Consider the following 22,299-nt stretch of genomic DNA (forward strand, 5'->3'; position numbering starts at 1 on the left):
TTACAAGGCAGTTAGCAACAACAATAAAATGCTCATTTGACTTTATTTAAGCCAAGGGCACTATAAAACTCTAATTTAAAAAGAGCTTTAAAACCCAATTGCTTTGAAAATTTTCTTTAAAGATAGGTTTGCTCTCTCTGAGTTTCTATAATAATTGTTGAAAAAGTCCTTTTGAAAAATATTTAAAAGGTCTAACAACAGTGGAGGTAGACATTTTCCTCTATGGTGATGTGGAATACATCTGTTTCCCCAGAAGATTTAATTTGACTTCTAAAATAGCAAACATAATTCTTCTTATAAGACTTATTGAGGGTCCATGCAATGGGATTTGGCTACTAAACTTTAACAACAAAAAATTAATCAACAAACATAGTGAATGCCTTACCATGTGCTCAGTACTTTTTAAAATGCATTCTGGCAAAGAAAAGTATAAATGTTCTTACTTAATAGAACTTATTTAAATAGGACTGCTTAAAATAAAACATACAAAATAATGATAGACCATTTTAGATAATATATGCTAAGTGTAGAGTACAGAAAACTATGCAGAGCATGAGAAGTTGTCAGTAGAGATGACTGGATGAAGACTGCTATAGGCAGGAAGGCTGACAGACCAAGGATATTGTGGAGAGCTGTGAGGAAAGTAGCCTGGGGTAGGGACGAGACAGGAATGGCTTCAGTGGCTGGTGTGGCCAGATAATCCTGAACAGAGAGGGTGAGGCCAGGGGAAGCCAAAGTTCCTGTTGACAAATTTTACCCCTGCAATTTAAATGGGAAGTGGGTCTCTGTAGGAATTTTAGGTTAGAATCCATACACATTTTTCTGTTTGTATGGTCACAGTGGTGCTGGACAATGATTTTAAGACATATTTTTTCACATTTAAACATCTCTTAAATTAGGATCCATCTTAAAGTCAATTGTGTATTATAGTTTAACTGCCTTTTTTCAAGATGCATCTTGAAAAATCAACCACTATTATGAATCAAGAGTGCTATGAAGCCATTAGGAAGAGTGGATAAGTGAAGTATTTTATTGTTAAGGAAGAACATAATTATTAACCCCTGAACCTCTTGCTCACAAGGAATAGAAGAGACCCGATGCCATAGAGCAGGAAGAAGCAGGGACGTCTAAGTTGTGTCATACAAAGCAGAGAGTTCAAGGCCAAAGAAACCAGAAGATGTAGAAATAGGAAGTGATTTGTCAAGAACGGAGAGAGAGAAATGCCACTGGTAATTAAGCAAATTGATTTGTCCAGCACAGTGCTAGAAAAGCAGGGGGTAAAATCAGGGCCTGATAGGCTGTTTCCAAGTTTGTTAAGAGCAGTTAAGCCCCCAGGTTATCAGTTGGATCAAGAGGACAATTAACTCCTTCTTTACTGGTAAAAAATAGAAGGTTCTCTATCAGATAATCAAAACAAGAGGATAAGAATATTCCAGAGTTCCTATGCCATTGAAACAAGATGGAGAATGAAGTGTCCTCAGCCAGGAAGAAGGATGATGAAGCCAGTGTAAGGTCCCAGCAGGCGACTGGTACCTTCTTTTCAGAAAGCCCAGGCGGGCAGCCCATTCTTCTATGGCTTTCCCGCCTCCGACTTTAAGAGGCAGTGCAACAAAAGTATGAATTCCCTGAGCCACAAATCAAGTAAGGGCAGCCATAATAACTGCCATTTCTCCAGTATTTGGGAGAGGCCATACCAGACCCCAGCCCTGCTCTTACATATCCTGGTCCTGTGCCTCTGCCAGGAATGTGGAACAGAAATTAAGAGAAATGAAGAAGAGCAAATGCATGACAACAGTTACCTGGTCCATCAGAGCATCCACAGGACTGTAGAATCTTTATTGGTAAGAACATCTTGCCCTTGGACTGATGGGTGGAGTTGGAATGGGAAGGCTATAATGTGTTATCTTGTATTGACTTCATAAGAGCGTGGATGTCAGCGAAATGATAAGGTCAGTCAGGTAGGATCGGGATAAGATTTTTCTATGGAACTTATATGATAGAATCTGGTGAGACATCCTCCTTGAAAAGTCAGAGGCTTCAGAACCAGTGGCCATCGGAGGCCCCGGTTCCCAGCTACCAGTAACTAGGCATGAGACTCAGGTCCTGAGCTGGGATCCGGCCTCTCTGAATATCTCCTGAGGCCTCTACTACCTCAGCCTTTGACTAGCACTTATATTCTCCAAGTCACGTACTCCCTTCCAATCCCTGACATCAGCTACCTAACTCATGCATAATTCAAAGACTTGAAATAATTTTAATTATCTATTTTGGATATAGACACCTATATTCTAATTTTCTCATTTCCTCCTTTCACACCTAAATGTGCTGTTAAAGAATGAAAATATACAAATGTGTCACCTAAAAGTTCTTCCTCTACTGTTTCCTTCACCCTTGACACAAGGCCATTTTTAGGTCCTATCAGTTACACTTCCAAAATAGGTCACGAACCTCTGCACACCTCTCCATCTCCACTGCGACCACCTGGGGCAAAGCCACCATCCACTGACTGTCTCTGGCTGCAGGGCCAGGGTCACTGCAGTGGAGATCCAACTGACAAGCCTGCTCCACTGGAGCTGTGTCGCAATCCATTCCTCACCCAACAGCCAAAATATAAAATGTAACATAACTCTTGCTTGCAACCCTAAATAGTTTTGATCATGTGCATACAAGGGGGAAAAGCCAACATCCTTTTTGTGGCCTTCAAAGTTGTACCTGATCTGGCCACAACTCCTGTCCTACCTAAGCCTAAAATTACTTTCACTGAATGAATCAACAAACATACCACCAACGAGGGAATAGGAAGCAGCGCTAGTTTACAGAGACCAGTTACACAGGCTGAGCTGACAGAGACTTTGTGCAAAACTCACGGGGAAGCTGAATTTCTACACATTGAGTTTTCTTAATATCTATAATAATAAAAGTATAATATGCTAATTAGACCGGATAGCCGAACAACCTTCTGGACAACCTTCCAGACGAAGCTGGGGCTGCGAGGGCCGAGCCCCGTGCACGAATTTTGTGCATCGGGCCTCTAGTAATAAATAAGTATAATATAATTTTATATAATAAAAGCATAGTATGCAAATTGTCCCCTCGACCAGGAGTTCATCAGGGAGTTCAACCAGGGGCCAGCCTGGGGAAGGAGGGAGGCCCCAGCCAGCAGCGGTGGCAGGTGGCTGGGGGAAGAGAGGGAGGTCCTGGCCGAAAGCTAGGGACTCTGCCAGTGCACAAATTTTGTGCACTGGGCCTCTAGTATATAATAAATCAATCAAGAGTTAAGATAGCAGCATACAGTACCTTTTACTGAAATCAATAAACAGAATCAGCGAAGATTTAAGCAGAGTTAACTTAATCCTACTTGTGATACCATTGTAATAACCTGGTTATTATTTAATAGGAAAGGAGGAAAGGGAAGACTAGATAATATAGCATGCCATTTATAAAGCTTTGCCATGAAGTTGTAGTTGACATTCTCCAAGTCTGTTGGCTGATAGATAGGGGAAGGGACTGGACAAAGGCAGTTTGGATGCATGCCCAGTAAGTTCTGAGTGACTTGGGAAGGCGCATATCTCTCAGTCACACCTGGAAGCAAGTCAGTGGCCAGAACAGGTGTGGCCACTGCAAGGAAACGAAACCTGAATATTTGACTCCTAGACAAAAGGAGTTCTCTCTCTTGGCTCTTGGCCCTCTAGCTCTCTTGGGACTCCTGTTGCAGGAGGTGCACTCCCCTGCATCACTCACGTGGCCCATGGCCATGTGGACTCCTTACAATGGATTTATGGATTGAATCTGAACTGAATGTCCTGGACCTGGCTGCAACATGGAACGGAAGTTCTGGACATTGGCACTGCTTTTGGCTCTATTGGAACTTCAGCTGCACCTTTTCTAGGATAGGGTTAAGGGGCATGGGACTTTGAAACCTATGGAATGTAACTCCACGCAAATAAAGTCTTTTACCACATCTCGTTCTCCTGTGAGGGCTTCTGATAATGCTTATTTTAGTGGTACCCCAAGAACCCCACTCCCACAAGCAACAGGAAAATCTGGCCCACTAACTTCTCCGGTAACACTTGCATTTTAGAAATTAAAATTCTGGTTGCACAGTGGAGGATATATGGGATGAGGTTAGACAATAAGGCATCAAATAACTTGGGAAACAGCCTTGAGGTCCCTAACACAAACCTTGGCAGGGAGCGACGACACCTGAGTGAATTAGGAGGTTAGACATGGCCAGGGAATCTGGTGGTTGATTCAAAGCAGGAGGAGAGATACCCTCTCCAGCTGTTCAGTCTATCAGGAGGTTATGTACCTCTACAAATTTCATTCTATCTTCAACCAGGACTCAGGCCTCATGAGTCACAGCAGGCCTTTATAGCGCCTGCTAACTGAGATTACTCACATGACCGACACTCTGCAGCCCCCATGGTGACTGCTGTTTCGGACAGACTGGGATGGAGCAGATGTAACTCAGGGGCCTTGATTCCCAGGTCTACAGTTCTGCTCTTAGTTCCTATCAGATCAGGCACTTCTAAAAATACATCACCCCAAATCTCTCTAATTTTCTCTAAGGCTAATTGGGCGTAACCATTTTTCTGCCCAATAAACAAAGGGTATTTTTCTATTGATTTTTAGAGAGAGCAGAAGAGAGAGCGAAAGACAGACAGAAACATAGATTGGTTGCTTCCTGCAGGAGCCCCAACCAGGGCCCAGGCCAAAGAGGAGCCTGCAACCAAGGTACGTGCCCTTGACTGAAATCGAACCCTTTGGTCTACAGGCCAACACTCTCTCCACTGTGCCAAACCGGCTAGAGCCATTAATAACTTTTGATACTTTGGTAGCCATTCTCAATGTGACACAGAGGTAAGAGGTAATGTAAGAATCACCAAGTGGCCTTTTAAAAAACTACATATTCAATCCCCTCTCCCATTATGATGGCCACCCACACAACTACCAAGAGGACTGACTGAGTGGAAAAAGGATTAAGAACCACCTACTGCTTTACTTAAATACGAAGATAGGGGTCTATAAAATTAATTCAGCAATCAAAAAGAAGAAATACCTTCTAACCTATTTTATAAGAATAAGAATTCTAAAATATAACAGCGGTAAACCCTATTAAATTCTAAGAGAAGTTACTCTGTGTTTTTGGAATGTTTTTTGTTGTTATTTCCTATGGTGAAGACATTTTCAGGTCTCAATCTACTTCTCCGCAGGAACTACATATAGTTTAATGAGATAAATATTATGCTGGGCTCCCTACTGAGAAAATATCAGTGCCATTCTGAAAAAATCTAAGAAGTTAAGAAAGGTAATGAAATTCTAGGAAAGAGCTTTAAAGTTGTCAATATTCAAATTCTTTAGAGGAAAAAAATCATATTTAATGACCAAAAATAAAACAAAAAATATATATATTCCTCTTTCTACTATTCCATCTCCATTTTTTTACAGAAAATTTTAAAGAAAATACTGTATGTAACCTTGAAAGGGAAGTTAAGGTAAATGAGTGAATTACAATAAAATAGAGCGTGTTAGCTTGGCAATTACATACAATAATCCAGATTTTCCAAAGTGTAGGGCATAGGAGATGATTTATATCAATAAATTTGTTTCAATGGTCATCCTCCCATGCAAGTCTCAGGAAATTCCTTTCCTTATGACATGGCAAGAACTCCATTTCCACCGGTAACAGGTGGAGACGCAGAGGGCACCCCATGGATAAGATCAGTACTTCGCTCCTTTTTAGAGCTGACAATACTCCATTATATGAACATACTACATTCTGTTTACCCATTCATTAGCTGGATAGATATTACAAGTAATAGCTATCATAAATAATCCTGCTAAGAATGTTTTTGTATAAGTTTTTACATGGATATATTTTCAATTCAAGTAGAATTTGTGGAGAGCAGCTACAGCGTTTGGACTGATGAGAGGGCATGGTCCCCTTGTGGCAAAGCCACATGCAAGTCCCAGCTTGGAAGGCAAAGCCCTCCCAGCACAAAGGCTATGGTTGTATGTAAGCTTGACCTTATAGTCCGACCTTGTAGTCCTAGGTGGCTGAGGGATGCGGGCTGCGGGAGGTGCAGCGAGTGCTGCCAAAACAAAACTTGATAGAGTTCAGAGAATTGCAACAACAAGAAAGAGGTAGATTTGAAACTCGCAAGAACATTGTAAACATCTTGACCACTCCCTCGTTTTGCTTTGTGTGATCTGACTATAAAATAAAGCTTCAGCTTACAGGCAGGGTCACTGTGTCCTCTTCCAGGTGCAGTGAACCACCTGGCCCCGACTATATTCTCTTGTCTGTTTTCATTAATCCTTCACTGCCCCTCCTCAGGTTCACCACTGGCCATGAGGGACACAGTTCAGAATTGATGAGTCATTTGGTACATCTATGCATGTTAACCTACTGATACTAAAAAACAATTTTCCAATGTGGCTGCATCATTTTACAATCCCACCAGCAATGTATGAGGCTCCAAGTTCTTCATATCTGCAGAAAAAAATCACTTCTACTGTCGTGGTAAACCTGCTTCCCTATTTATAATGGTCTGGCCCTCTAGCAACTTCAGCATGAAATTATAGCTAATTTGCCTACAAACGTCAGGTGGTCATAATAATCTGGCCACTCAATGTATATCCATGACATATTGCTAAATGAAAACTGAGGCATAAGATTTTAAGAGTTTTTATTTGAGTGTCTATAGCAATGGTTCTCAACCTGTGGGTTGCGACCCCTTTGGGGGTCGAACGACCCTTTCACAGGGGTCGCCTAAGACCATCGGAAAAAACATATATAATTACATATTGTTTTTGTGATTAATCACTATGCTTTAATTATGTTCAATTTGTAACAATGAAATTGGGGGTCACCACAACATGAGGAACTATATTAAAGGGTCATGGCATTAGGCAGGTTGAGAACCACTGGTCTAGAGCTTAAAGCCTAGTCGGCCGTTTGCGACTGGTTTGCCCTTACATTTAGATTTTGTATCTTTGAGGCACTTTCAAGGTTAAGATTTTAGTTTGCTTACATAGGCTGCCATGGCATCAGAGCCACCTCGGCCTAATGGCCTCCTTGCTTAATTAATGTAACAATATCTATCATCCATCCATCCATCCATCCATCCATCTCTGCTACTGGCTCTCTTTCTGCAGAACATTTTAATGTAGGTGCTTAAGCCCTGGAAGCTCCTTACCCCACAAACAGGCAAACAAGCAAAAACAGACAGAGGACTTTAGATTCGATCTAGTGGACAACAAAGAGAAAATGAGTCCCTAGGCACAGGATTACATTTATTAATGGAATCATACCACGAAGCCAGATAAGCTGAAATAAGGAGAGCATGAAAGTAAGGAGACTACCAAAACAAAGTCTACATTATTCTTACCTGGGAAAATGAAAATGAAAACCTAAAGGATATTTCAAAGAAAAAAATAAAACTACTTAAGAGAGAAAAACAAAAAAAGAGAAAAATTTAATTGCAAAGTTCCACTTTAAAAGGAGGGTAGGGTCAGACTGAAATGCTAGAATTGAGAAAGGAAAGTAGGTTTTTGGGGGGTTATTTCTTAATTCTTTGGCATCTGAGAGATGTCTGATGGAGAAGATGATTAATTTCATTTTGGACATGTGGCATTTGAGGTGATGGCAGATATCCAGGTACAGATGACAGTCTTAAAAGATGAAATGGCCAGAAGTTTCCTAAAATTAATTAGGGTTCTCCATCCCACAGTAACATTTTATGCTCACCAGAATAAATCTCTTATCTTATTCAAGGACATCACTTGGCATTAGGCATCAAAGTAACTGGCGACTGGACCAAGGTTCTACTATGCAGTCAGTTTATCAGCTCCATTACTAAAATCTTCAACTATTTCCCCAAACTAAAGCTATTCCTACTCATATCATCTACTAGAACTTCCTTCCTTTCCAAAGTGATATAAATTCGGGCAATCACACATCCTGAGCATTTACATTGTGGTGAAACGAAGCCAAGAGACAAAAACAGAAGAGCAAAACTATCATATATATTCAGTATTTCAACTACAAGATCACTAACCTCCAAGATTTGTGTATCTTCCTTCATGACACAACCACTATATGGTTAAAAATTAATGTTGCACAACTTGAAACCAATAAAAGCTGCTACCCAAATACTCACATATACACTATTACCACTAAAGCAAAGATCCAAAATCTTGGAAGTAATCACCAAAGTCCTTGAAATTATGGTCCTCTTGCTTATTATTCCAACAAGTAAAACACTGGCAAGTGGCTCAGCAGTGACAATATCCAAAGTGCACACCATTATATAGTGTAACTTCTAACATTCTGCTAACCTTACAGTAAAAAAGCCTTTCTTAGTACCAGATATCATTGTATATCTAATAACCACCTTTATTTAACGCTGAGGGAAAGTCTCTGTTAATCTGGAGAGTCTACATTTGTGTTCAAAATGACAGAAAAACCTCTTGCCTGATAATGTGTATTAGGCTTTTTTTTTCCCCCCTCACTGCCTTAAAAGTCTGGGTAATTACTGGAAAAGTTGTGAATGTGGCCCGGTTAGTGGTTGAGCCTCAGCCCAGGAACCAGGATGCCAGGGTTATGAGCTCGATAGGCATGCAGGAGGCAGCCAATTAATGATTCTCTCTCACCATTGATGTTTCTATTCCTCTCTACCTCTCCCTTCCTTTCTTTGAAATAAAAACATTTTTTAAAAAAAGTTGTGTAGCCAGAACCGGTTTGGCTCAGTGGATGGAGCGTCGGCCTGCGGACTCAAGGTTCCCGGGTTCGATTCCGGTCAAGGGCATGTAACTCGGTTGCGGGCACATCCCCAGTGGGGGATGTGCAGGAGGCGGCTGATCGATGTTTCTCTCTCATCGATGTTTCTGACTCTCTATCTCTCTCCCTTCCTCTCTGTAAAAAAATCAATAAAATATATTTTTTTTAAAAAAAACACATATTTTTTAAAAAAAGAGAGCCAGAAAAAAAAAAAGGAACTCTTGCCTTTTGCAACAGCGTGGATGGAAATGGAGAGCATTATGCTAAGTGAAATAAGCCAGTCAGAGAAAGATAAATACCACATGATCTCACTCATTTGTAGATTATAGAGAGGAACATAGACTGATGAAAAGGGACAGATCCAAAGACTGAGAAACAGCGATCAGGCTATCAATCCCCAGAAGGAAAGTAGGGGAGGGCGGGGGTAAGGGGAAGAGAGCAACCGAAGGACTTGTATACATGTATATAAGCCAAACCAATGGACATGGACAACAGGGGGATGGGAGCATGAGTGTGCGGGGCGGGGGGGTTGGGGAGGTTGGAGGTTAATGGGGGGGATGAGGACACATTTGTAATACCTTAACTAATAATAATAATAATAATAATAATAGAGAGCCAGGTTTCAATTAAAGTAAGGAGATAAGAGTGTTTTATGAAGCGATGTGGCTGCAGAGACATTTGTTCAGCATGGAATGAGAGTTCTATAGAGTAAGCATAAAAGCTGAGTGTCCAGGAAAGGGAAGCACACAGCTGCCTGTGGATGAGCTAGATCAGCCGTGGGCAAACTACGGCCCGCGGGCTGGATCCGGCCCGTTTGAAATGAATAAAACTATTGGAAAAAAAGACCGTACCCTTTTATGTAATGATGTTTACTTTGAATTTATATTAGTTCACACAAACACTCCATCCATGCTTTTGTTCCGGCCCTCTGGTCCAGTTTAAGAACGCATTGTGGCCCTCGAGTCAAAAAGTTTGCCCACTCCTGAGCTAGATGGTGCAGAGGCCTGCATTGGGAGCTGCGGTCCAGGGACACAGATGTGAGCTTGCTTGAAGCTTCCAAGATGCACTCTGGACTTGCCATTTTGGACATAACAGACTGTGGATTCCCCCAGAGTGAAAAATGCCTCTTGATGTATGACTAGTCCTATTATTTAGTTATGTCACTCGACCTGCCTCATCACAGTAATCATCCAGTCACTGCCCCATGTGCTGCAGATTCAGGCCTGAGACTCGCAAACTTCCCTCCTATCCCAACCCTGCTATTGCCTTTGGAGCTTTCAAAATGCTTGAGGAATCTGAAAGACCAGACTGACAGTTCTTTGGGATTCCTGACACTAATAACCTCCGCTCCCTAATAAACATTCTCAAGACTGTATCCTGGATGTTCTTGTAACTTATTCCATCTAAGAAGTCTTAAGATAGCCCCTAGCATCCCTCAACCTCTGGGTGTTGTCTGCGTACACACCAATGGTTCTGTCAACTCCTACATTTTCCTATCTGTTGGCTCTATCCTAGCCTCACTTCCTTCCCAGCAGCACATAACTAAGGGTAAATTAACCAAAATACTCTCTATCCAAGCTCTTGAACTCTCTTAAACCCAAGTTCTTCTGCTCTACCTCCCAGGCAAAACTCAGACTCTGTATTAATCCTTTAACAACCGGCCTGCTTCTCTACGTTTGGTAAACAATGGTCCTCCCCATAGGACTGCATAGGACTTCACAGAACACTGCAAAGCATTCAAGCTGATACCAAGTGTCACATCTAATTTTTTCTTGGGACAACAACATGTCTCACTGATCTTTTCACTTGTCTCTGGTCAGCTATTTTCTCCTCCTTCGCCTAGCAATTATTCTAAATGTTTTCTACTCTGCTTAAGGCCTCAACCACTCATGATTTTAATCACCACCTATATCCTAAGGGCTTTTACATTTTCATTTCTAGTATGAATCTCTCCTTTGAGCTTAAGACGCATATGCAAATGTTTGTTAAATATTTCTACTGGACTATACATGTTCACCGCAAATTCTCTGAACTCTTTGTATCTCTTCCATCAATTCTGCTTCTCTCTCGGTGTGATCAGCCTTTAAAATGGCCCCAGTGATCTTTGTCTCCTGATATTCAAGTTTTGTGCAGTCACCTCCTCCATTATACTACGGGTGGTCTGTGTAACTAACAGGATACAGCAAAGGTGATGCTATGACACTCTGAGATTGTCATGAAAAAGCTAACACTTCCATCTTGGTCTGTCTCCTCCCGCGCCCTTGCATCACTTGCCACGGAGAGGCCCATGTAGTGAAGAACTTAAGTCTCCTCCTAACAACCATAGGCGTGAGCTCCCAGGTCGAAGCTCCAGCCCCGCCAAGTCTTCAGCTTGACGGCAACCTCATGAGAAGCCCTGAGCCAGAACCACCCAGCTAAGTGGATCCCTCAGCTTCAGACACTGTGTGAAATAATGTTTGTTGTTTTAAGCCGCTAAACTTAGGGGTAATTTGTTACCCAGCAAGAAGTGTCAGGACAGAAAACAGTAAGAGTAATTATCTGCCAAAGACATTCTATTCCAACTAGCAGTTCTTTAAAGTTGTCTTTATGTTGGGTAAATTGCAGAAACTTCCAACCAAATGTGCTCTAGCTTCAGAGAGTGTAAGATGTTTAGTTATCTTCAGATACTTAGACAAAGGCTTTTACCCAAACCAACTCCTACACTGACAGTTCGTGCTGGGAAGGGAGTAACTGCAAACATATTTTAAGCAGATGATAAACATAAAAAATAAAACTTTATTTTAAGAAAATTAAAACGTCAACATTATATTTTTAAAGGTTTCACTCCACCCCATGGAATAATTTATAAGTTTTATTCCTTTTATGACCTAGGGCAATGTGGTAGATTCGGGTTCAGTTTAGGAAGATTACAATTTACATACAAGGAGAGAATCTGCTTGCAATTTTATCCCATGCTTATGATTGCAGGGTGGCTGCTAGGTGATTGGCAATCACACAAAAGATGAGTATTCCGGCCCCCGCTGCCCCACCCACCCCTCCTATTATCTTTTAGGGAGATAATAAGAGTCAAAGCCACACTCGTGTGAGAGTGTTTAAGGTGGTAATAAGAGTCACAGGCCGTGACAACAGCTGACAAACCAGAGCTGAGGCTAAGAAAACAGCAGATGCAAAGTTCTGCATCCATTTTTAGATACCGTGCATCCTCGTTATTCATGGGTTCCATATTTCCAAATCCACCTACTTGCTACAATTTATATGTAACCTCAAAAATCTAACACAGTATGTTAGATAAGCTTCCTTTTGGCATGAGTTCCAGTGCCATTGGCCGTGAATTCACTGTTGATAAAAAATGCGTATTAAATAAGGTGTCTTTCAACTGAAACACACCTAAAACAAGGTTAGATATTGATTGATGAAAATATGACCAGCGGTGTCAGAAACATAACCCTGTACTTCCCCTGGAATAACTTGATACTATATGACTATCTCAAATAATGAGAATCAACTGTATTTTATTTGCTGCTCAAATTTACTTGTGATAGCTGTGGTCCCAAATACTGTAGGACACATCTGCATCAAAAGGGAAAATACATATAAAACATAATTGTAACAGATAAAACATAAATGTCAGCAGAGTCTGAACCAAAGGGAAGAGTGAGTAGAAATTGACCTTTATTGACTTCTCCTACACAAATCATCTCATTTAATCTTTTCAATAATTCAATGAGAGAGGCTTTGTTATTTTCATTTTACAGATGAGGAAACTGAGGCTCTGAGAGGGTAAAACACTGAAGGTCACAAACTGGTGAGGAGGGAAGCTGAAATTCAAACCATACTGTATCTAATCGGGGAACCACACCTCTGACCCACATGGTGGGCACAGCTGCCACACTGAGACACATGACTCTGGGCATGTGGCTCTCTGCCCATGAGACCTAAACTTAATACAGACCCGTGAGCTCCTGGGATTCAGAAGACTGGAATTTCCCTTCCCCCTAGCCAGTGGTCGGCAAACTGCGGCTCGCGAGCCACATGTGGCTCTTTGGCCCTTGAGTGTGGCTCTTCCACAAAATACCGACTTCTGCGCATGGGCCAGGAAGTTTCAATCGCACTGTACGTGCACGCCCGCACGTGGGATTTTGTGGAAGAGCCACACTCAAGGGGCCAAAGAGCCGCATGTGGCTTGTGAGCCGCAGTTTGCCAACCACTGCCCTAGACAATGATGCTATCGAGGTGTCCATTATTTTTTAAGTTATTCTTAAAACCCTCATTAAAGAAGAATTTGGAAGGCACTAGCCTAGTTTCTTTATCTAAGAAAACCAGATATATAAATTCTACCCAAAACAAGCCAGACAGAAAAATTTGCTCACAACTGAACATTTTATATATGTCATGTAAAATTAATCGTTTTATTAAAATGTTCACCTGCTTTATTCTCATCACATTTTCTCAAGTCTATTGGAAAAAAAGAAGAAAAACTTAGAGTTTAAAAATGGAACAGTAAATTAATATGGTTAACAAATGGTGCCTAGTATAGTATCTTTTATGGACTAGGCATTTGGCAAAAGTTTACCAACCATATGGACCCATATGTTCTATTTTAGTCATATTTAAGTATATCTTCTTTTGTTACTCTGAGTAGAGCACCATATTCGGCGCACACCCATACACATACACACACACAACTTCCCCTCAAAATTACACACACTCTGTTTATATAGTGTTTCTCTAAGCAAACGATCTAAGAATAAGAATGAAATACTATTCAGTGTTTTGGTTATGAATTTTTTTTTGAAAGAAATGAGATTCTGGTAAGACTGTGCTGAAGGAGAAACAGGATGAAAAATGCAAAGACCTATGAACACGCAGACACACATTCAGCAGAATAAATGAAATCTTTCCGACCAGAAAGCCCAATGTCTAGAATATGTAAACAGTCAAACTTTGTAATTCATTTTATAAGAAAGAGAGACACTGCAAATAAAAAAGTAATAGAATTTATTCAGAAATAAAATGTCAGCATATGCCACAGGATTAGCATAGGTTTGGCCTAATCTCCCATACTTATGCCGAGATGAGAACAATGGCTTGAAAGGGATAAAGGACTCCATGTAATTTATAAACAGCATGGTTTACATGTAAACACATTAGTTCAGGGATGGCTGGTGTGGCCCAGTGGTTGAGCATTGACCTATGAACCAGGAGGTTATGGTTTGATTCCAGGTCAGAGTACATGCCGGGATGTACTTGATCCCCAGTAGGGACCATGCAGGAGGCAATAGATCAATGATTCTCTCTCATTATTGATGTCTCTCTCTCTCCTTCTTCCTTTATCTCTGAAATCAATAAAAATATATTTTTTTAAAAAGATTACATTCAAGCTACTGCATAATAACATAGCAAAGCTACAATATAACAAAGAAAGAAAAAAAGATGTCGCATTTAGCCTGTTCTAAGCTAAAACAACACATCATAACCAAAACTGAATATATTATAAATAGTACCTAGGTAATTCAAACAAGCCAACAAGTGAAGAGTCCCATGTACTTAATGTACAAAAAAGGACTGTTTGAAAATATCACTGGTTTTGGTGTTATCTAAACACATTCTAGTTATTGATATAATAAAAGCAGAGTTAGGATTAAGTGCCTGATCATAAGACTTTATTTGTTAAGAATCTGGTATATCAATTACCTATCTCTGAAATGACAAATGATATTTATATTTAAACAGAGTGCTTATATTTTTATTTTTGCATCAAAAATATAAGTATATTATGAAAGCACTTTAAAAGGAAGCCAAGAAACACTTAAATATTTAAGAGTGATTTAACTTGGCTGAAATTACCTAGCATTAACCCAGAAGACAAGCAGACACAATTCCTCAGACTACTACTGACTCTCTACTGTATAACAAAATTACTTGAAATAGCATCATCATAACCACCACCATCATCTTCAATAAATATTTACTAAGCTTTTATACTATGTGCAAAGTATTCATACTAAAGTCACATAAAGCCGAAACCGGTTTGGCTCAGTGGATAGAGCGTCGGCTTGCGGACTGAAAGGTCCCAGGTTCGATTCCGGTCAAGGGCATGTACCTGGGTTGCGGGCACATCCCCAGTAGGAGATGTACAGGAGGCAGCTGATCGATGTTTCTCTCTCATCGATGTTTCTAACTATCTCTCTCCCTTCCTCTCTGTAAAAAAATCAATAAAATATATTTAAAAAATAAATAAATAAATAAAGTCACATAAAATATGCTAGAGTCTCTACAACTGAGGAATTTACAGTCAAATTAGAGAAATGAGAAGACGTAATGCTAGGCATAAGGAACACAGAGCAACCACTTGCTGCTCTTGGAGCCTTACAGTACTCTACCTTCTGCTAATTATGTCTGCAAGTGATAAATGGACTGAACTATATCGAAAGTGCAATCAACTAAGAGGCACTGGGTGAACAGTGAACACAACAGGATATTAAAAGGCAAGTTTCTATTGAGAACCCAAGACAATCGATGTTCCAAAGCAGGTGCCAAAGCAGTCTCAAATTTTCCAAAGGCAGCCTACAGAGAGAGGTGCAGAGGTGTGTTACCTCCTACCCCCAATGCCAGGGAGAGAAGCTTCCAGGTTGTAGAGGAGGGTTCTGGAGCAGTGTTCCTTGAGGAGTGCTCTGGGAACAAGTGTTCTTGCCCCAAGGAGAAGGGTGGTGGTGGATGCTTACCCTTCACCTAAAGTCTAGGGCAGGGGTGGGCAAACTTTTTGACTCGAGGGCCACAATGGGTTCTTAAACTGGACTGGAGGGCCGGAACAAAAGCTTGGATGGAGTGTTTGTGTGAACTAATATAAATTCAAAGTAAACATCATTACATAAAAGGGTACGGTCTTTTTTTCCGGCCAGTGGGCTGTAGTTTGCCCACGGCTGGTCTAGGGGGAAAGCTTCTGATGGGACCACTTGAAGACCTTGATATGTGTCTCACACTATGAAGAACATAACTGAACTGGTACCTGATTCATCCCCGGGAAATCTAAAGATGAGGAGCTGGATAAAGAGGCTTGTGAGCGCAAATGAGAAATGGCTGAATTGGGACCCTTCCAGAGATTGCCTGGGCAAAGAATGAGTGCTACCTATCAACGAATGTGGGCCTTAGGGGAAAGAGACAGGGGAAGCTGGGCTGGGGTCACCCAAATCCATCCAGACAGGTTACCTGGAGCTTGAACAGACCTCAGCAAAGTGAACATGAAGGTCCCTGCCAGATCCAAGAGGCTGAGGAAGGAGCAAGCAACCAGCCAGAATTTAGACACGTTCTCAATGCCAAGCAAAGGGAGGTGAGGGATCTCGAGCAACCGAGGTGGAAGTTAGAGAAACCTCATCTGCTACTCCTCTTTCCTCGCTTCCCTTCTCCCTTGTCCAACTTGGGAGGGTCAGAAACCAGGACTGGCGAGACAAAGCAGGGGCAGAAAGCCCAATCAGAAGGAAAAAGTCATGATGCCCACTTCCCAATTACTGGCTTCTTCCTTGCAACTGGCAGAACTAGGGAGTGAGCACGGGGAGAAGCCTGATCCTTAGCTCAGCTGCTGCGGGGTTTTTATTTGTTGGTACTGGACATCTTGGCGATCAAATTGAGACCTTTGCAACTTACCTACCGAAGAACAATTTGCATGAGCTAAAAGCAACCAGAAAAGTCAAGTTGATCCATGGGCAGGGGATGAACGGACCTCACAGAGTAAACTGAAAGGGACAGTGGGTGACAAAAGCTGCTTTATTATTACACCCACAAGTCCTGCTTTTCAACCAAAGTGCTAAAGAGCCAACATCGTGGAGAATAGAGAAGTACACAAATGTGATCCTATAAAACAGAATTCAGTCCACCCAGCTGCTCTGCCAATCCTGAGATGGTTCGGCCATTAACAAATCCAGAAACTCGCCACGTGATTCAAGAATCTAATAGATAGAAATTCTTAAAATCTGACATGAGCAACCTATATCTAATCGACTGGCTTTAAACGCAGAGACTGTGCCTTGCTCTCTGCTGTGTCTCTAACACTTAGCAAAGCGCCTCTTACATCACAGGTGCTCAAAGGACTGCTGTTGTCCTTTCCATGAGATGGCTGCTGTGTCAGGTTCTTAGGAAACAGGATCTCAACCAATATATCTGCAGCTGCAATGGCTTTTTAGTTAAAAATATATTGAGCCCTACTGTGTGCAAAATTATAATATAGATTGCTTTCATCCTTTTCCTTTCACAGCCAGCCAAATCTCTGCCAAACGCACGTTGTATTTTTCAATGCTGTACCACAACAAAGCAGAATAAATGTGAAAAAGTTAAACTTGCAAACAGAAGAAAAATTAGTATACATCTTTTCTTTAAAGTTTAGCAGAAAATTATCAAAAGAAGTACTATATCCATAATGCTATTAAATGTAGAATGGTTTATTTAAAAAAAAAAAAAAAAGGGAACATTGAAAAATATATTATCCAGTATTTTACAAATACTTTGTTGGCATATGATATCTCTTTTACTTAATACCAGCCTGAATTAAGAGCCTGGTATCTCAGAGAGTTATAGTATCATCATCCCTCTTTAAAGACTAAGGAACTGAGGCTCCGACTTAAGTGACCTGCTGCCCACGGTCATACTGCTAGTAAGTGGCAGAGCAGGAGTTTGAACTCAAGACAGTGTGTCAGATTAGATTACCAAGCCATGCTGACCATAACGCTGAAGAGTTGGGTTCTACTGACTCATTTCAATGAAATGCTTACCTTTATAATATCTAACTATGAAGTATAAGCAATTGTCAAGTCCCAGCCACAGTTTTATTGACAAACCTATGCTAATGTAAATTTATTAGTAAACTCATCATGAGTGAAACTTCTATACAGCAAATACCAGTAAGGTTGAACAGTTAATGTATTACTCATGCTAGCATTTGCATGTTACAGTATTTACAATGTGTATGTGATTGTAAAATTTGACAGTTTCCAGAACGGTACATTAGAGAAGCAGGTCTTATGGTATGCTTCACAAACTAAAGCGGCGTGGCTGCAACAAAACCCTACTATCAGACTGTTTCATTCTCACGCCTTATCTTAGAAATAAAGGCATGAGACAGGGGTGGGAGAAATGCTAGACATTTCGGTATAACTCAGCGTTTCTCAATCTGGGATGATCCCTCAACTCTCACTCCAGGTACATCTGTCAATATCTAGACAATGTTTATCGTCACGACTGTGTAAGTGGGTGGGGAGATGGGTGTCACTGGACCCTACTAGGTGGCACCTGCTAAACATCCTGCAATTATAATATAGATTGCTTTCATCCTTTTCCTTTCACAGCCAGCCAAATCTCTGCCAAACGCACATTGTATTTTTCAATGCTGTACCACAACAAAGCAGAATAAATGTGAAAAAGTTAAACTTGCAAACAGAAGAAAAATTAGTGTACATCTTTTAGGAAACAGGATCTCAACAGCCCCACCCATTCCCAACACAGCATTGTCCAGTCCAAAATGTCAATAGTGCAAGGCTGAGGAACGAGTGTGAGAGCTTAAATGTCTGAGGCGCTTAGCGGAGTGGGTGGTGCAAGTGGTAGAGACTGTAACTATAAACACTAATCAGGAGTCCGTGTAACAGTCAAGATTAGGTGCCGTAGTGAAGCTGTGATGAGGACACGGCCATGGGAGCAGTCCCCTGCTTCCTTAGATGTGAGGCCGGTAATGGAAAGAGAGAAAGTGACAGCAGCTGCTAACAACACTCCCCCCTTACACAGTTGTGCTACTTTATTTTTTTCTGATAAAAGAACAGGAAGTTGAAAAAGTGTAAGTAAAAAGAAAAGTAGTTTACTGGAGAGATGAGAAACTTCTGTAGAACAGTACACAGTTTCGCTACCAACGTATAGGGGTTTCTACTACTTAGAGCAGGGCTCTGGAGGGCACGATCTAAAATAGGAACGATGGATGTTGCGGACACACCATAAGAGAACATCGGAATAAATAAACATCCATGGGCTTCGTGTTGGACATCAGTGTTCTGAAGATCAAACCCGATTTCAAGAAGCCTGGCTTGTAGCTCCCAAAGGTACGCTGTACAGGTTTGCGTGGTGTCGTAGCGTTCCTTCATGAGCCTTTCTTTCTCTGAATTCGGGGACCCTCTGTCACAAGAGGAAACAGTAAAAACTGGACACACGCTCAACCTCCAAGTCGGTGCTGACATAAAACAACAAGCAAAACTTCACCAAACGTTGCCTTGCTTTGCATGGCTGAGTGCGTGCACTCCTGCCTGTCTCTTCCATTTGATCCCTCATCCATTGGTCCTTGGTGGTACTTGTCTTCCTACCCTCAATCGCATTTCTTCACCAAAATCTTTTTTATCCTCTTCATCCCCTTTTCACTCCCATGTCCTTCTTTTCCTCTCTTCCAACTCTTGTCTTCCTTTTCTCTCTCAAAAGTGCCAACCAGTAATGGAGTTAGATGAGAATTTTGGAGTGGAAAGAGTCCGACTTTAGAGGTTCCCTAGTGACAAAGCCCCACAATGCCCCTCTCTTCAGCATACCAACACTCCTAACAAGTGGTTAGTTGAACCAACTTAATCGCATTAAGATCTATCACTTCACCTAATTTTCAGAAACCACCAAGTGGGTATTGAGAGACTGCCCCTGAGATCTAAAACAGGACAAGATGATCTAAGTTGCTCTTGCTTCACAGATACCAACTCTTTCTCCTTCTCAACATTTACTAAGCCTGTAACGCTCCCCTCCCCATCCAAGCCCCATCCAAAACGACAGGTGGCCAAATGTGCTGGCTGTTCGCCTCTTGATAATTATCTTCTGATAGTCTCAAACAGTTAACTAAATACAGACACGATTCATCTCATAAACCTTGTTGGACACTTTGTCAGGATAAGGAATGACTCATTAAATCCCCCAAACGACAGGCACGGTATGTTTTACCCGCCTACACTGCTTGCAAGGTTTGTTCTCCCTTTAACTAGGGAACTAGTGATACTGATTAATTCCGAAGATTCCGGGTCATGTTGGGGTACAATACTTCATTCGGTGGAGTATAATGCCTCGCTTGGCACAGGCAGGCGAGCAAAACCAATGGGATCGATGACCTATGACCGTGGAATAAAAGAAATAGATCCTGAGTTGTTCGGAGCCGGCTAATCCCTACAGGGCGGCGGGGTGCAAGTCCCATAAACGCGGCCGAGCCTCTGAGCTGTCTCCTGCAAACTGACGCCGCCAGCATCCTACCCAAGTTTGAACGGCTCCTGGAGGCGAGTCTCCGGTGGTTGCTCCGCCAAAACAGCCCCCATGCACTCGCCCCGGGCGCGGGGCGCGCAGCCTCCCAGCCGGCAGGTGCACCCCGCGCGGCCCGCACCGGGTCCCGCCGCGCCCCCCCCCCACCCCCCCGAGCCCCCGTACCTTGGTGAGCTGGGCGATTTTCTTGCTCATTTTCAGGTGCAGGTCCGGGCTGTAGTCCAGGCTGTGCCCCGCCTGCTGCGAGGGCACGAATTTGGCCGCCGAGCCGCCGTAATAGTGCTGCTGCCAGCTCATGCCCGGGGTCGCCATCTTCCCCGCGGACCCCAGCCGGGGCACCTGTCCCCCCGCCCCGGGCACCTGCCCCCGCGCCCCGGAGGCGGCCCGCGGGGCAACGGCGTCGGGGAGGCAGGAGCCGGGGCGGCCGCCTGGGGACCCGACACCCCGCGCCCTCCGGCCGCTGCGGCCGGCGCCCTCCTGCCGGCGACCCCTGGGTCACCCCCGACCAGGGACGGGGCGGCCCCGCCGATCAGAGGCCGCGGGCGACCCCGGCGCGGGACAGACGCCCGGGCCCCGGCAGCACTCGCCCGCTCCGAAGCTCGCGCCCGGCGGGGCGGCGGGGCCCGAAGGTCGGGCTCCCACTGGCACCGGGGGCCGGCGAGGCGGCCGCGGGCGCTGCGGAGGGAGGCGGCGGCGGGGCGGGCTGCTGCGGGGGAGGCGGGGACACGGAGGGGCCGCGGGAGTGCGGGGCCGCCGTTACCAGGGCGCGCGGCTCCCGGCCCGAGCGCGGGGACGGCGACGTCATTTCCCCGCAGCCAGGCCCCGCCCCGCGCCGCCACCGGCCGCTCCGCACCCCGAGGGCCGTGGGGGCGCCTCGCGACAGGCGCGCGGGGACCCCTGCGCCCGCGACGCGCGCTCAGCCCCGCGAGCGGCTCTGGGTGAACAATTCTGCCGGAGAAGACGGGGTCGTGGGCACCTTTGTTGGCAGAATGCGCGCCGGGGTACGAGCCTGTCCACGTGCATCCTCCCGTGCGGGGGCCTCTGGCTCCCCTCCCGCTCCCCTCTGGCTCCCCGCCTGCGCTGGCCTCAGCCCCGAGACCGGGGCGCTGAGATGGCAGGGAATTTGATCATCCCTGCCCTGCCCCTTACTTCCCAAGTCACACAAATAGGATCGTTAACAATGTCTAAGGCCAACCTCCTCCTTCAAAGCCAGGCGGCTAGGTGTGGGGAGAGCACACCTACCAGTCCCTCCCTGGTGTAGGGTCGCTTTCTCCTTCTCGTGGAGCCTGAGACAACGTTTATGAAGCCAGCTGGCTCCAGTAAAGGGGGAAAACAAGATGGAACAACATGTCAGCTCCTTAAGGGGTTAGGGCTGGGCCAAATGTGTCCTTACTTGTGCATTTTCCTCTTCCTAAATGTGTTCATTCCCTAGTGATTTTCTCCTAACATCCCTTACTCCTAAAAGTCAACTGATTGTTTTTCCCCTTTTAATTTAAGGTGTACCCAGGTTGAGTAAATACATCGTTTGGGGGCAATCTTCACACCAACTTCAAAAATGTAGAATTGTGACTATTTTTACAATGTACGTTCTCCGTGCAGTTTTGCAGAACTGAATTCCCCACATTGTAATATGTGATTTCTCTTGAGCATGCAAATAAACATCACATAGATCTGATATTATTTACAAATTTGAAGGGGCCCCAAGATCTTGAAACACTTCCAGGACTGTTGGAATTTCAGAAAGGAAGCCTGAAATTGGCTACCTCTTTTCCCAGATGCTAGCAATTCAGCCGAACCTGGAATAGACCTTTCAAAAAATAAATCAATTAGTTGTCTGGTTTCCAGGTTCTGAACGGAGCAGGTGGCCAGAAACAAATATCAGGGAAATCGTGCTCCCTTCTTAAGCTCTAATGATTAAATCTAATTAAAGAGAATTAGGAGCGTGCTCACTTCGGCAGCACATATACTAAAATTGGAACGATACAGAGAAGGTTAGCACGGCCCCTGTGCAAGGATGACACGCAAGTTCGTGAAGCCTTCCATATTTTTGACTGGTTTGGCTCAGTGGATGGAGTGTTGGCCTGCGGACTGGGGGGTCCTAGGTTCGATTCTGGTCAAGGGCATGTACCTTGGCTACAGGCACATCCCCAGTCGGGGGTGTGCAGGAGGCAGCTGATCGATGTTTCTCTCTCATCGATGTTTCTGGCTCCCTGTCCCTCTCCCTTCTTCTCTGTGAAGGGTCAATGGAATATATTTTG

At 43.5% G+C, this 22,299-nt stretch overlaps 1 protein-coding gene and 1 non-coding gene across 13 annotated transcripts in view; one reads left to right on the forward strand and one right to left on the reverse strand.

The window, feature by feature from the left end:
- Nucleotides 1-20,920, reverse strand: part of FAM184A (family with sequence similarity 184 member A) — an 88,174-nt gene extending 67,254 nt beyond the window's left edge. For 3 of the 12 annotated variants that reach the window (XM_059700199.1, XM_059700200.1, XM_059700194.1), the window contains exon 1: nucleotides 20,207-20,916. In XM_059700199.1, coding sequence (XP_059556182.1) covers nucleotides 20,207-20,353 — 147 coding nt within the window. In that variant the 5' untranslated portion in view covers nucleotides 20,354-20,916. Of the gene's footprint in view, nucleotides 1-20,206 lie in introns of all 12 variants that reach the window. The other 9 variants (XM_059700204.1, XM_059700197.1, XM_059700203.1 and 6 more) reach the window with 6 other exon arrangements.
- Nucleotides 20,921-21,983: 1,063 nt separating this feature from the next.
- On the forward strand, nucleotides 21,984-22,090 carry LOC132237732 (U6 spliceosomal RNA). The gene has a single exon (XR_009453576.1). It is a non-coding gene; the product is annotated as a U6 spliceosomal RNA (small nuclear RNA).
- The last annotated feature ends 209 nt before the right edge of the window (nucleotides 22,091-22,299 follow it).

Source organism: Myotis daubentonii, chromosome 6, assembly GCF_963259705.1.
Source record: "Myotis daubentonii chromosome 6, mMyoDau2.1, whole genome shotgun sequence".
NCBI lineage: Eukaryota > Metazoa > Chordata > Mammalia > Chiroptera > Vespertilionidae > Myotis > Myotis daubentonii.